This window comes from Rhopalosiphum maidis, chromosome 4 (genome assembly GCF_003676215.2).
Source record: "Rhopalosiphum maidis isolate BTI-1 chromosome 4, ASM367621v3, whole genome shotgun sequence".
NCBI classification, from domain to species: domain Eukaryota; kingdom Metazoa; phylum Arthropoda; class Insecta; order Hemiptera; family Aphididae; genus Rhopalosiphum; species Rhopalosiphum maidis.
In genome coordinates this window covers 8,681,285-8,697,852 of record NC_040880.1, presented here as the reverse complement: position 1 = coordinate 8,697,852, position 16,568 = coordinate 8,681,285, and the positions used below count along the sequence as shown (strand labels likewise).

At 28.9% G+C, this 16,568-nt stretch overlaps 1 protein-coding gene across 1 annotated transcript in view; it reads right to left on the bottom strand.

Moving 5' to 3' along the window:
• Positions 1–5,373: 5,373 nt before the first annotated feature.
• LOC113560567 (bestrophin-4-like) overlaps positions 5,374–16,568 on the bottom strand; it is a 43,068-nt gene continuing 31,873 nt past the window's right edge. Inside the window, exons 6-10 of the mRNA XM_026966517.1 lie at positions 16,373–16,525; positions 14,078–14,158; positions 13,823–13,974; positions 13,584–13,745; positions 5,374–7,377 (exon numbers count right to left, since the gene is read on the bottom strand). Coding sequence (XP_026822318.1) covers positions 6,969–7,377; positions 13,584–13,745; positions 13,823–13,974; positions 14,078–14,158; positions 16,373–16,525 — 957 coding nt within the window. The 3' untranslated portion in view covers positions 5,374–6,968. The remainder of the gene's footprint in view (positions 7,378–13,583; positions 13,746–13,822; positions 13,975–14,077; positions 14,159–16,372; positions 16,526–16,568) is intronic.

Below are 16,568 nucleotides of genomic sequence, written 5' to 3'. Positions count from 1 at the left end.
TATTTATCAGCCATCCATTTTTTTCGGTAGGTATGTTTTACCACCGATAACTATTTGCGTGAAGTGTGTATAAATGGCGCCGAAGTTCTAAAAATATGGTATTGCAAAGTAGATATATTAATACCTACGTTAGACGGGATTCAATATTCAAGTAAGGCCTAGTATCTTATCTAGCTTTTTTCAAAATATATGCTATCAAAAAAATATATTATTTATACTAATATATAAATATTACCCTTCCTTTTATAGGTACCTATCTAGATCGACTAGATCACAGATCATAAAAATTAAAGGCGTAAAGACTCTCATTCTGAATTTCTATGAGGTTAATCCTTCATATTTAGAATCTGTACTTTAAGTTCTATAGGCAGGTAGGTACTTCTATTTTTCATAAAATGTTGGTTGGTTAAAAATAGAGACAAATAAAATAATTGTAAAAAACATTAAAGCTACTAAAAAAATCGAGTGTAGTTAAGTGTACCTACCGTCGCATAATAAATTACGGTACTATATCCATGAAAAGAACGTCATAATAAAAAGTATAATGTGAGGTTCAGTGTAAAAATAGAAGTAAAATGTGTGCTAAACTTAGAAAACATGTAATGAATGAACTTTTTTTGGAATTAAAACAGAAAATTTTTTCAATTATTCATAGATAGTATATGTAAGTGGCCTCCAATATAAATGAGATCGTTCTATTCAAGTCATCTGTGGTAGGTTATTTTGAAGCTTCGTTTGCTTGATACGAGTAATAAGTATTTTTAAATTGATATAAAATACTACAGCTAGATATTTGATAAAAATTGTAATTACTTACAATAAAGTATAAACTGTAACACTTCCTATAGGATAGATAAACTATTGAGTTTTAATAATTCGGATAATACTACAAAGTTAATTGTAATTTATATAGCATCTATGTCTGCTTTACTGCAGCCTTTACTAACATCTCCGTTTTTTTAAAGTGTCAATAGTACCTATTCATAATTCATATTTCCTTTTTTTATAATATTATTTCATTTTATTTATGTTGATTTATATCATACGAATATTTAAAATTATCACATTAGTTATGTGTTTTTTTAAATCTTAGTATAAGTAAGTAAGTTTCAAAGTACTGAAATATAATTTTTCTTGAATTTCATAAGTTATAAATACGATATTTTAATTTTACAATTTTGATAAAACGGCGTTCAAGATAGGCTATTTTGCTACGCTACTGTCGTATATTAAATATTAATTAGTAGTATCTCACGAAAGTCTATTGTATTTTTATTTTTTGCAAAGTAAATTAATATTTGATCACTAGATGTTGATTTTCTATAATTTATGACAATAATCAATATTTTGTGCTAACCGTAATCTATACAAAATATATGACTATATAATATGTATTTTTAATTTTGTTTATGATTTGGATACTCATCATAGAGAAAACAGACACTCGATAGCGACACTTAGTAGAAGATTAGACAAGGATTAATTATATAATTTAGGATAATTGAAATTTAAGTAAGATTTGAGTCTCTACGCTAATTTCTGTTTAGTCGGTGAGAAGAATTACCAGGAATATTGTCGGAAACAATATCAGATGTTAGTGAATTCGAGTGAATTGTCAATCGAAAGTAGAATTTTTTAAATAGGATTTTAGTAGTTTCTTCTATTGTATTTACTTTTAGATTTACACGAAGAGAGTTGGAGATCAAGAAGTGGGCATATTTTGTGATTATACAAAGATTTATAAATTGGAAGATTTGATTTTTTGTCCGCACTCCATAGTTGTATGCCGTATGTCATGTCCATATAGGCATTGACGGAGTTTCATAGTAATCATTGCAAACGGTTTCTATACGCGTATAGGTAATTCAATTTATCGATTGAATGAGTTAGCCAAGCACAAAAATAAAATGAAAAATGAGTTAATGATGATTTTGTTTTTTATTACTGAAACACAACGCGTGATTGCATAAAACAAACAATAAATCTCTTCAAATGTTTACAAATGATACACTTATAATTAAGCATTAAAATAAATATTTTTCAAAATCACGAAAAAAATAAATAGCATTTTTTCGGCAAAATGTTAATAATCTCACCTACCGCATTGCTATAATAATAGTAAAATAAATTACTAGAAAAACAATACACATAATATATAATAAATTATAATGAGTAATAATAATGTAGGCTGATAGATCGTCTCCACTCGGCACTCATAATCGTTTTTCGTTTGCAATATAATCCATCATTGATATAAAATTTAACACATCCATTTCAGTATCTACTCAATGACGAGGTACATTCGACGCCTACGGATACTTTACTGTACAGCAGAACACTAATTAGTATTTAGTACGCTGTTTGCCATCGATCCACTGTTCAACCCGTTTTCAAAGTTAACTGAATTAAATAATCGATACACATCGTATAGCTCGTTGGCCATATCATAGCTTGTTGCAGGCCTAGAGTTCTTTGGTTATATAATACAATAGATACTTATTATGTCGAACGTGGTTATCACGAACTATAATGATGTCCCCTTGAATCTACTATTACACTTAATAGTGTTTTTCTCTCAATAACTCGAAATAAAATTAATCGTTTTTCGCTATCTCGAATTAATGCAAAAATAATATTTTTATTTCGGTAAGAACAAAAAATTACCTACACATTCAGTATAATGACTATATTGATTATGATTTCACGCGTTTATAGTCAATACTTGTAGTCATTCGTATATATACAATAAAGTGAAATGGAAAATAAGAGTAAATAAAATATCCTTACAATTAATTTTTACATTTTTACAAAAACAAAAGTATTATTAAACAAACTTTAATCACAAATTTAAAAAAAATAAAATGTATATATTCATTATAGTAGTTTATTGATATTTATTTAATATTAGTGAAATAAGTATTAAAATTATTTGCTAATTTTTCAATTTTTTAAAATTTTTTAATAAAACCCAATTAATAGGCACAGGTTGCATAATCCCGAACGAATATATCGGTTTATTAGTTATCCGGTTAATCGGGATAGTCGGATAATGGGGACAAATAGGTCACCGCCCAATGTGTTCCAATTAAGAGGATTCTACTGTATATCGACGTTTTTGTTATCTCGAACTTTTCCTGTTCCCGTTGAGATTGGACATAACGAGAATCTATTAAAGAAATGCAAAACCTGAATTTTAGGGGGCATGAATGCCTACAATATTTTATGTCCCTTTTCTTAATCTTGGCCATCTCAAAACAAGATATAAACATTTAATAAATAGTAATGTACGAATAAATATTACTTACAATTTTTCTTTTCGTCGCCAACTATGAGTATATAGCTAAAATATAATATTTATAATCATTAATAATACTAATAAATAATTACCAAAAAAAAAAAAAAAAATTAATCTAAGATTATGATTTATGTTGCACTTATTTTTTATAATAAAAAATAATAAAATACAGTCAATACAGACTTAGTACTTTAGTATTTATGTAGTGTTAAAAATATTTTGTAACTACTAGTTTCTATACTTGATCATTTATTGTTTTAATAAGTATAATTTATATTTTTTATTTTAATTATCATTATGTTCATATTTTTGTGCGTTTTATACAGAAATTAAATTGTAGGGCTCCAATTACATGTTGGGGGGAGGCTGCCCAGGCACACCCGGCTGATTCTGTGCACACGCTTAGGATTTTAATATTGTTTAAGTTACCAGGTAATAAACTATGCGCTGTTTATTAAAACATAGTGATATTTTATTTAAATATTTTACATAGTATTCTTATTATTATAATACAATATACTTATATATTACTAACATAATATAAGTTTATATTAGCCATTAGGTGAGGTACTCACTACTCGTGCAATGTGTAAATCATATAATTTTTGAAATACATGTATAAATCGGCATAATGATTGTCATCGTTTCGCTTGCTAGACGAGTTTTCAATGTACAATATTACAATAAAATATATAATTTTATAATGTAGGTGTATAATACATAGTAGGTACATAACATATATATACAATACACATGAAACACATAAATACATGAATATATTATATAAAAGTAATTAGTAAACCGATCTACAATTATTGCCATTATATTATTATAATATATTATATATAAAACATAAATATGCCTATATTTACAAATTATCAATGATACGTTATGAGGCGTTTAAAATTGTTCTGTAAACTCATGTTGGGTAAACGTTCTAAGACATCGAGTTTATAATTAGTAAAGTTTATAAAATATTCCTACTGTATAGGTGAAGACGTCATGATTTGTTTGGAAGAGTTTCAATAACTTACTATGGCTATTGGCTAAAAGAAAAAGGTTCGCCAAAGACTTTCGCGGAAAAATCAAATCTCCCTACACAATCCCGATGGCTACTTTTTTAATATACTTATGTTATTGTTTATAATTATCTTGTTACATCTATTATGTAGTATAAGCAGAGCCGTGCCGTTAAGATTTGGCGCCCAGGGCAAAATTAAAAATATTCGCCCCCTATTTTATTTATCATTATGCTTTTCATATATTTCAATTTTTTTGGCGCCCCTTTAAACCACGCGTCCGGGGCGCATGCCCTCTAACCCCCCCACGGAACGGCTCTGAGTATAAGACATAAGTAGCTATGTGTATACGAACAAAAGACAAAATAGAATAACGATAAAATATTTATACATTAGGTATATATTATGTGCAGTATAAATTACATAACATAACATAGTGCCTCATCATCATCAGAGTGTCTAATGCAATTGATTCTATTAATTTTTAAAGTCATTTCAAAATTTGAATGACAAATTCAAATTATTTTAATTTTAATTATATTTGTAGTTAATAATTTTTAATATGAATTATACTACGATTTGTTAAAAATTTGGATGTTCACAAATCATATCATATTGTGATATATTATAATTTATCATATTAATATGTTTTAATAGAAATTAATAATCAATGCTTAACTAACTGGGTATTATAAAATATTTAAATAAAATGAAAAATGATAAAATTAAATTACCTACATAAATCATTATACAGTAATAAAAATAAAACAAAAAAATCAAGGCGAAGACTGAGGAGGGATATAATCCGAACATGGCTATACGGGGTGATTCTTTTATCATAAAACACTCATTATTTCAAAAAGTATTCATATTTTTGAAAATATATTTTTACATAATTTCAAGTTGTTAAAAAACAACGTTTTTATTAAAAAATTATATTTTTTAGTATTTTTTATCCTTATAATTTTTTAAGTTTTTTACTTTTTTGAATGACAACATAGAGTTTTAATTTCATATCCCAAAGCAGAATAATTTTCTGAGTATTTTGATACATAAAATTCGAATTTGGAGCGAGTAGTTTATGAGTTATACTTATTTAAAGTTTAGACAAGCGGAGTAGTGAACAAACATTTTGCGGGGTAACCCCGTACCACTCCACTCCGCTCATCGAAACTCTTCACCCTGTATACATGCTTTCTCGAAGATTTAATTGGTAACTGATAAACGGAAGGTATCTTTATTCTTTATAATGGATATTATAAAAAGGATGATATAAAAGATGTTATAATTTAATGCAATATCTAACGATAAATTGGAATAAACAATAATTATACTCAATTACAATTGGCGAGGAGATTACGTCTAAAATTGGACTACAAACAATTCGAATAAATTATCAACGCGAATACGTAACCAGTCTCTCCTAAAATAAACGTACCTATACACTATTTTCTATATAGCAGGATATTTTTGAATTTTAATGAAATTTTGTTGGTTTAAAATGAAAGAATTCGATCTAACGATCTTTTTAAAAAGATTTATTTTGTAAAGTTTTAATTTAAGTCAATTCCCTGAGAATAAAAATGTATACGATTTAACGTTTCTTAAAAGGACTTTATTTCATTTTACTAAACATTCGAATTTGATATAAAAAAGTTATTAAACGCACATTATAGTGTATGTGGTGTAGTATTTAAGATTTTTTAGTGCTAAAAAGTTGGGGATCGGACTATAATAATCATATTAAGATTTTGTATACAAGAACACTCTCTCAATCCCGCATCCACACCGCTGAGATTTATAATGGGGTGGCAAGACATAGGATGGAGGAGGATCAATGATAATCTTAATTCTTAACACCACACAGTGGAACAAATCCCAGATCTAGTTAGACAAAACTAACAATAATTTACGTATTGAATCATGTTTATATTTATCATTACAATTACAATGTATATTAATTAGGAAACAAATATTTATGCTTATTTTAATTTAATTAGTAAACCTATTAGATGTAGAACTTTCCATAAAAAACTCATTAAATTTTATTTTTTTAATACAAAATATACATGTGAGAAACTTGTGGATTTGTAAAAAGGGTTGGTAAATGACCCGCCGTGCGATAATGCGGTTACCCGTTTATGTTACAGAAATAACTATTATATTATATATTTTCAAGGTGTAACCGGAATCGGAGTTATTAAATTGTGGCGTGGCGAGGAGGGGGGATCTGGTACCAAAAAACCCGACGACTAACCTTCACAAAGACGCCGCTGTTGAGTAATGAGCATAACACGCAATACCGGATTTAGCAGGGGTGTATAATGCATCGGAACCTTAGGGCTAATGGTCGAGAAAAATAGTATTTTAAGAAATTACTCGCACCCGTTTATTTTAGACCACTTATAGGACTAGGTTTTATTTCTACGCGGGACTCGATTTAATAACGAAATACACGAGTCACCGGGTAGGTGCCCGTAGTAGAAATGTTTTATTTTTTAAATATATCTCTTCACTTTTATCAAATACTAGAAAGAAATTTAATTAATGTATCGTGCGATATGACTTATAAATAGTAACTTTTTAGAGGGACCTCCAATGTTTTAGTAGTTGCATCCCGTGGCTTTTGGAGACTTCGGTCCGGCAGGCACTGATCACACGTCGTTGTGCAGTGTGTCCGGTACGTACGCCGCGTTGACGCGCCCTTCCGGTACTACTGACGCCGCCGCCGCCACTGTTTCCGATCGGACACCTTTCTGCAGGTCCACATTCGTCTGCTGATGCTGTTCCGAGTGCCCGGAACCGCCTCCGACGGAAGCGCGTCGCTGTTCGCTGCTGTCCGACGATCTCCATTTGAACGGCTTCCACTGTCCCGAATTGTAGCTCGGTCGCCGGGTCATCGACACCAGCACTACCGGCTGTGTGGCATCCGACTTCCGTTGAGCTAACTGTTTGAAACCACCACCGCCCCCGCGCTTGGTCGGCGCGTTTGAATTCGGTCCTCCGCCGCAAAATCCACCAACTTCGCCACAGCCGTTCAACGATGACCGCTGTTGCACTACCCTGCACACAATACCGATATTAGATATTTTGTGATTAATTCTGGTACGTCTAGTAGCTTTATACGTATACACAAACGTAGAGCGTATTAATGAAAACGATTGATTTGAGTCAATTGAGTCGAGACAACTGTCGAGACCGTTAAGTTACAAGTTGTAAATTAACCAAATAATATATATTTTTTTTAAACTTTAAAACTGTAAAGTTATAAACATTGAACCTAGTTAAAAAAAATTAATTAATTTTTTCTATTCCCACCTAGGTGAAACCAATGTCAGAATTGAATAAAATAATAATACGATCGTTTCAATCTGGCTGTCTAATGCCCATACTTGTTAAATCGACTGCACTTTTTGTAATATTACTCTGCTCAATTTTGGTTCGGTTAGGTTCGACGGTGTTCATTAAAATAACACTTGGTGATGGTTAATGGTTATCTCCATAATATCGACTTATTGGTCAGGGTGGTTAGACGTCACTATTATACGTACCGCCTCATTCGTCGTATTTCAAATTTAATATGTTTACACAGTATAGTTTTAAGTAGTCAAAGTATAATTCACCAATACCTACACATTTTTACAAAATCGTTTTGTTGGGTAAATCTATATTGATTTTATAGGTCTGCTTAGTGCTTACTGTTTAGTATTAATAGAGTCTTGGACTATTGTTTCTATTATTTAATTTACCAACTGCACAGTATTATAATATGTGACTTTTAAAATTATTTTTATTGCACAAAATTAACTAATAATTTATACTTACATTAAATAGAAATCGTCACATAAATTTACAAATAACTCCTATTAAATAACAAGTATTTTAAATATTTACCAGTTTATCACAGCGTAAATATTTAATGCATAAATACCACAAATATTATATATATATATATATATGGATAAATAAAATGTCGAATAACATATATTTTAAGAGATTAATAAATTCTTTTATCAACTAGTTTTCAAATAAAAATGTATCCATGGTCAATTTTTATTTCAATACCTGCATGCATGAAATTAAAAATGCAACGGAAAACTAAAAGTATTAGGTATAACAAACACGTGTGATACCATCAATTTACGTACATAGTATAATACATACGTATAAATATTTTCATAATATTTGCGTTTTATGAGTAGTGTCGTAAAAATTACTCTTTTTTAAGTATTTAAAATACTACTCAAATACTTTTGGTCATTATTTTTTAAGACGGTAATTAACGTAATATTATTATACCCATCTATATACAGTATAATTTATATTTGTTTATTTAATTATTGTGTAATGCGCATTAGAAACGTGATATATAAATATTCAAAGTTGTAAAAATAATCTTCAGTCGTATTGGTTCTTATTAGCATGGTCGTTTCATCCACACTAAATAAAACTTTTATTGGAGTGGGTAACAATTCTTACTTTTAAATTAAATTTTTCAAATAAAAATAAAATGTTTGAAAATAATAAAAACCGAAAAAAAAAGTATTCAAAAGACCAATAATAAAAAAAAATATTGAAAATAGTTCATGTTGAAAATATTTAAAAAAGTATCTTACTCAATACTTCACTACACTGCGCTAGTTAAAAAATGTACGATTGATATTTTACACGCGGATATAACGGTTGGATAGATTTACTATGTGTCGATAAAGATAACAAGAAAATAAATCAATAATATTAATCTATATACACTGAAAAACACGATAACGTACACTTTTCAGAAGTGCTACCGCGCAAACCATCATCACCGTATCACTTCGACCGCGGTTTAGAACTCCCGTAGGTGTGTGGATTCGATTCGACGGTTCGATCGCCGTGCAGCTACAGAGATACAACACACTAAACTCGAATTTTTTTATAAAAATTTGTTTACAACAATTATACTCACGCTGATTTGAGAAAGTAAAAAAAAAAAAAAAATTATCCATATGAAAATACAATACTGAAACCTACCTATAGACAGCGGCGAGGCGAGTTTAACCACTTTCTAACGGTTACAAATTAACTGCGAGCTGCAACACGTGTACGCAACTAATTCAAACGCGCTTCGTTGCATTCTCAGATATTATTATATTGTTAATATTATAATATCATTATAATAGCTGTTGTACTACGGACGTACGCGCAGACATAAACCGATACCGCTGACGTTTCGCCAGTTATAATAATATTGGTAGTATTTGTTATGAAAAAATATGACGTTTTTTAAATTTATTTTTCTTCATTCGCCGCGGGCAAACACGATCGTACACACACACACGCGTATAATAGTTCAGTCCTGTTCGCATGATAATACATACAGCTTATATATATATATGTGTGTGTGCGGGTGCGTGTGTTATATTAGCGTGCGTCTAAGTGACCCGTACGCTGCTGCACCACAATATATAATCTTTCTAAAACATTTCCCTTCGCCCGCGCCCATGACTTTTCACCAAAAAGTAGATATACACAATACATACACGCGCGCGCGCATTTACACTATCGGTGTATATAGTATCTTTCTCTATGTACACGCACGTATACTATATATATATACACACACACACACACACTGTATCACGTATATCTACAGTCCCGGAAACGTCACAGTCGCAGTAATCCTATGCGAGAATCTGTTTTTGTTCGCCGTATACCCTCCGGAAAACTTGATCTGGCGCGTGTTTGTGTGCGTACGTGTACAATCGCGTGTATAGACGTTTCTCTCTCTCTCTCTCTCTCTCTCTCTATTTCTCTGTGTACAGCCGTCGTCTTCATCATACCAATAACGATGTAAAGCCATTGGCGTAGCCCACGGCCGTTAATACGAACCGCAATACACACACACACACATAAATATAAACGCGCGTTGGTATTGCTGACACGCGAAAGTCATCTGCAGGGATTATACGCACCGCCTAGCCGTTAACAATAATAATATATATATATAGAACAATGATAATAATCACGCTCGCGCACGAAACACACCGCGGCAAAAATAAACGTGTTATAGATTTTACACTCGATATTCGATTATTATTTATTGTAATGTTTGAATAAATCTCACTGGTATCTCGGCGAGTCTCGGTATTCGGCGGGGATCACGTTATAAGATTAATTACCGCGATGACCGTTAGAGCCCGTATACCTTTCTATACATACATATATATATAGGTACTTAGTGCCGCGGTATATTTTGTGTACGAAGAAGGTACTGTACAGGTGATACACCGGTCAATTCGTCCCGGTCGCCATTCGCTGGAATACAAAACCGTAGTGGCATCGGACGAAAGCCGATATATTATTTATTAATTTTAGTTTGCGGGCTAGGCCCTTTGGCGAAATAAAAAAGAAAATGTTACAGAATAACAAGTAAGACGACAATATTATTGTACGAACAAACATATTATAAAACATATAATATACGTACCTATATGATTATTGTTTCTATTGAATTTATTCGGAAACAGTTTTTGGTTTTTTTAAAGGCACACGAATACACACGCGTAATACATTTATCTTTCATAATAATTACTCTATAATAACGCGTAGTTAATGTTTTGTCTTTTGATTTGATATCATTTCTGTTTTATATTTCGAGATTATTGTTACTTAATTATAAAATAGTGGCGTAGTATTTAGGATTTTCAAACGGAACGGGTGCTAAATTGTGATCAAAATTAATGATGCACCGAATCTAACTGCAGTAATCTTTAAGCGTATGCTACGATAAATTATGATAAATTGTATTAAATGGTTATATCAATGTGACGACAGTTATTATTTGAGTATTTTTTTCAAAAATGAGAAGATAACGCGTTGGTATTTATTATTTGATTTGTAGGTATTACCTAATATAATATTATAATATTTTATAGCGGTAAACGGTTATAATAGAACCGATTGAAAAAAAAAAAATATTAAATTACATAAACATCCAAGCCCTGCGAGATAAAATACCACTATGACTATAATACATTGTTTTATATTATGTGTTATAAATGTTTAAGTCTCTACCATCGTATATTTTGTATACATTTATACTATACGTATCATAATGTCTGATGTCTGTATTATGTGTCTTTGTCAAAATATAAAAACTAGCTCCGTTTTTGAATATTTTTGGACACCTTAAACATAGTAATATAGCGAGTTAAACTTATCTGCGGTTTGGAGTGCGTCTAAATCATGTATCATAATTAATATGTACGTGTTCAAAATAACATCGGTCGTATACACTAACTATAGTAGTGCGCTACACCGAACATAACGGAACTTAATGCGAAAATGTAATACGCGTGTGTGTGATGCACACGCCAATTACTGCGTTGTCGTGTACAATAAATGCACGTTGGTAGGTACCTATACGTGTTAATTTTTTCACATAAAATAGAGTCTGGACGATACCGAAAGAGTGCATAAATCCGAAAAACTTGCAGCTACACAACAATTTGGAGAGTACAAAACTCCTAAACTGTCTAAATGTAAACATAAACACCGCGTACTATACACGCCGCTTGAACCATATTTACAGCAGTTGTACATATACGATGATGTAATTTTTAATTTCATCATAAAAACGAATACAATAAACGTTTATAAGATACTAGTGCAATATTAAAATACAATTATTTAGGTACATCCTCCGGCTTCGTAGAAAAACCGTGTTCGAAAAAATTGGTTTAAAATATTTGAAATGTTGTTGTGAAAATCCAACGGTATAGTAAGTAGAAACATTTTTATGAATATAAAAGCGGAGTCTTAAAGTACTCGATCCAAGATTAACCTAGTTTCAGATCGTGGTTGGAGTGTGTTTTGTCTCTCAAGAGGACTTCAAAGTGCAATGGAAATCGTGAATTCTTGTACCAATCTGTTAGTATTGTGTGTGGGTACATTAAGTCTGCCAATACCAAATAAAATAGGTATTATAAAACTCTTAGTACCTAATGAACAACTATGGGTTATGACCAGTAATACGTTATGTACGCAATAAATTAAATATAGGATTATTGAAATTATGCTATACATTTATAATGTCGTGTAAACCTTTTCAGTAAGTAGGATAGTGTGGTAAGTCGACGAATCCGTTAAGGTGACGAATAATGATCATATTTCTTAGGTAACAAATTATGATATAAATCAGATATTAGTCATTTATTGAATATATATGATGTTAGACATTTTACATCCGTTTAGCATTAAAATTTCCGAAATTCCCAAAAGTATAATTATTAAATCGATTTTATACTTTAAAAATTACTTACATGTTATACCCAAGCAATTTTCTGTATATATTTATATGAAATATAATAAGTTTAATGGGTTGAAAAATAAATAAAAGTTAAAATGTTAACAAAAATTTTATCAGTCAATATGACAAGGATCTATTGACGTTATTGACGAGTTAGTAACTGTACAAAGGTTTTTATAAATTGTATTTACTAATTTACTGTGAGTATTTAATTTGTTATAAATTATAATCTTTTTTTAGTGTTTTTACTGTTCTTAGTACAATCATCATATTATATTAAGTATAGGTATTTAGTATGTACATATACAAAATTGTATAGGTTTTTTTGTAGTTTAATATACACAAGTTAACTTATCCTACGTATGGGATAAAATGACGAGTTTAGATTTTTTTTTGAGTCATTCATAAGTATTAAAACCTCAAATATAAAAGCTTGAGATTATTACTAATAATTCTAGATACTTTAAATAATAGTTGTATTAAATTTAAAAATGTCCTGTCTATTATTTAATAAAGAGATGATTACATTGAAACCTGAAGTTCTTCGACTTACCACATTCTCACTTACTTGTTAACAAATCCTAATCATATAATTTGTAGATATATATTAAAAAATGATCTGTACTAAAATAGTTTAAATCCTTAGGTGAGGTCAAATATATCGAGTTAATTTAATAATTTTTTTTTCGATGTGAAACTTTTGTGTTGAGTCATATTATTGGCGAATTAATCAACAAAACAGAGTTATAATTAAAAACTAAACGTGCTTAGACGACTAAAAGTTGTGAGAATATCTGCCATTAATAGATCTGATAAATGGCTAAAAATACACGAATTAGTACACATCAGACACCTGCAGTGTGTAATATTTTTAATTATATATAAATACATAATATTAGCAATTATATCTTATTTTACAATATAATGAGTAAATTTAGTTAGAAAATTTTAAGGAGGTTGTTTATTTGAATCGACTTACTGCATAATGCCAAAGGAATCATTGAATTTCTCTCTGCAATTTGAGTTGATTCTTCCTTCACTCTTGTTCGAACATATTGAGGTCCTTCTGGTTTTCGTCTGGTCCGGGTCTGCCTCTTCTATGATTTCGGGTAAGAACATCATATGTTGGTCTTCAGGAACACTAAAAACGAAAAAACAATCATATGGCTAAAAAATAATATTTTTTAAAATGACTTATGTAATAAGTATGATTATTACGGCATATGGTGAACTGATCCTCTATGCGATTTTTTCTTGAACGGTGCAGATGCACTGGTGTAAGGAATTGATACTTCTAACTCGTTGAAGTAAATATCTTTGACCAGAGGAATTTTTATTTTAGCAAGGTAATCTACCGCCAAAAAGGATGCCTACCGAAACAAAATTAGTTATGAGTATGATTTAATACCTTTGTTATAATAATAAATATAGCTGAGATGTCAAGATATTGTTATTATTTTTATATTAATTTACCTTTGTGTGTCTATCGATTAAGTAATTTAATTCAAAATCTTCTTCGTCATCACCAAAAGGATTTATTAATTGTTCAGCTACCTGCAAGAAGAAATGTTGTATCTATAGTAATTATAGCGGTACAATATAACAATATATCATATAATGTACGATTTATTTTTTAATTATTGAATAATATTGTTATTATACATAATAATATTATAATGATAAATGTTAAAAATTATCAAAGATTTAATAATATATTTATTTTTTGATAAGTATTCAAATTAATTTTTTAAATAACAATAGTTATATATTACCATGCATTCATCCGAGACAAGATATTAAAATTACGAAATAAAACGAAAATTGGCAATGAATCTTTTTTTGATTGATCTACAAACTATATTTATAAATCCGCGAAGTGCATTTTATTTATGATTGATAATGTTTAAATGACTGATTACTATTTATTAACTGGTATCATTCAAAAACAATACATATGCATATTATGTATGTCTGTATTAGTATATTAAGTTTAATTAAGAATAACTTATTAACTGTTAAATATTCTATACTTTATGTGTGTTTGGTATTGTAAAAAAAAAAAAAATTAAAAAAAACGTCCAGCTATTATTGAATGTTGTCTATTTAAATATTTACTCTGTACTAGTAGAAAGGGAAGAAAGTTAAATATGTTAGTGTAATATTTCTAGATTCAAATAAGTTTTCATTAAAAGTATAATTTTGTATATTGTTATTTGTTTATATAGTAAATATTTACTATATTATGAATAATATATCTAAAGATAAATAAACCAACTTAGTTATTTATAGTACATGTATAATATATAGATCAAACACTGAAAATAGTATACGAGCGCAACATTAACAAAAAATGTACATTATATGCATAGTTATTAAAAATTAATTAATACACTTGAGATGCTTTTAAGTAAAAAAAATTGTTTTAAGATCTAATTTCCTTATACACACTGATATAAAAAAATAATCAATCAAGAAATTTTTGTCCAGAATAATTAACAATATTAATAAACAACTTAATAAACTATATTAAAACAGGAAATATAGAGAAAAATTGAGTTATTTTTTTAAGAACGTTAATTAAACTGAAAACATAAAAAAATGAAAAATATAAAAAAATAATTTGCATTTATACAGAAATTTTGGTACTGTCAGAGTTTACAGTAACGCTAAGTAGATCTGTTGACATTTCTACATTTCTTTATGAATAATTTTGTCTACCGGTATCATGACATTATTAAAAAAATATATATTTCTGATAGCATTATAAATATCTTTATACTTATAAATTCATAATCATAAATCATATTTTCATCTACTGTATGTTTATTGCCGTTAACCCAACGTTTATTGAAATCATTAAAATCCCTCAATAATGATTAATGACAATTATCGGTACAGCATGCTTACAAAATTATTTGTTTGTTTAAATTATTAATGTTAATAACATAATACATTATATAATTATTTATATGATTAACTATAGTGTTGGATACTATAGAAAATGGTATAGTTAAATTTTAAAACAGTTGTATAAGTACTTAACCTTTTTAATACTCATATGTTTGCTAACTAGTAAGTATTTTGGAATTTAATGCATACATTTTCTTTTATTATTATTCAAATTAATAAAAATTGGTAATTACAAATTAGCTTTGACAGAGATAAAACCTAAATCGTTAAATTAATTGATCTACTCCAATATGCTTTACTCAATATTTTATATTCAAGACTATATATAAAATTGTACTTTTATAATTAAAATTTGTATTTACCTAAAATGTAGTAAATGTAAAATACAAAATTATTCTTGAAATATTATAGCTCATTTGCATAGTTTGAATTTATTGTTGTAGTTAATTCTTTTATATTCTTAATATTTTATTGTATTCAGACAATTTCACCGTTTTACTTGTTAGTATCATATTTTCAAATTAACTAATCTTCCCAAGAAATAATAACTATAGATCTGTAAAACGTCAAAATCCATATATACAATAATAACTACGCAGTAAGTACGTCTTAACATAATATAATATTATTCAGTTACGCTTTTCCTTCATTTTTTCAAGACGGTAAACTAACACACAAAAGGGTAATTATTCCTGTAAAAGGGTTTGTTTTTTATAACATTATTAATTATTAAAATTGTATGCTCTTTTGTTTTTTATATACAAGTTCGATAAATTAATTTTTTTAAATTATCAAGTACACTTAAAAGTTAAAATACACTGGATTTCACGTTAAAAAGGTAATTAACTGCGTACCTACCTTTAAAAGTCCCATAAAGAATAAAAACTGTACAATTGTAAACACCGGTATATACACGTCAAGTTCTGTTTGCAGCATTTTGTTTGATCCTTCCACGTATTGCCTCCCGACAACGGCAGTAATGAAAAACGAATACGTTGCAATTGTAACAACCTAAAAACAATAAAAAAAAAATAATAGTATTTTTATTTATCTA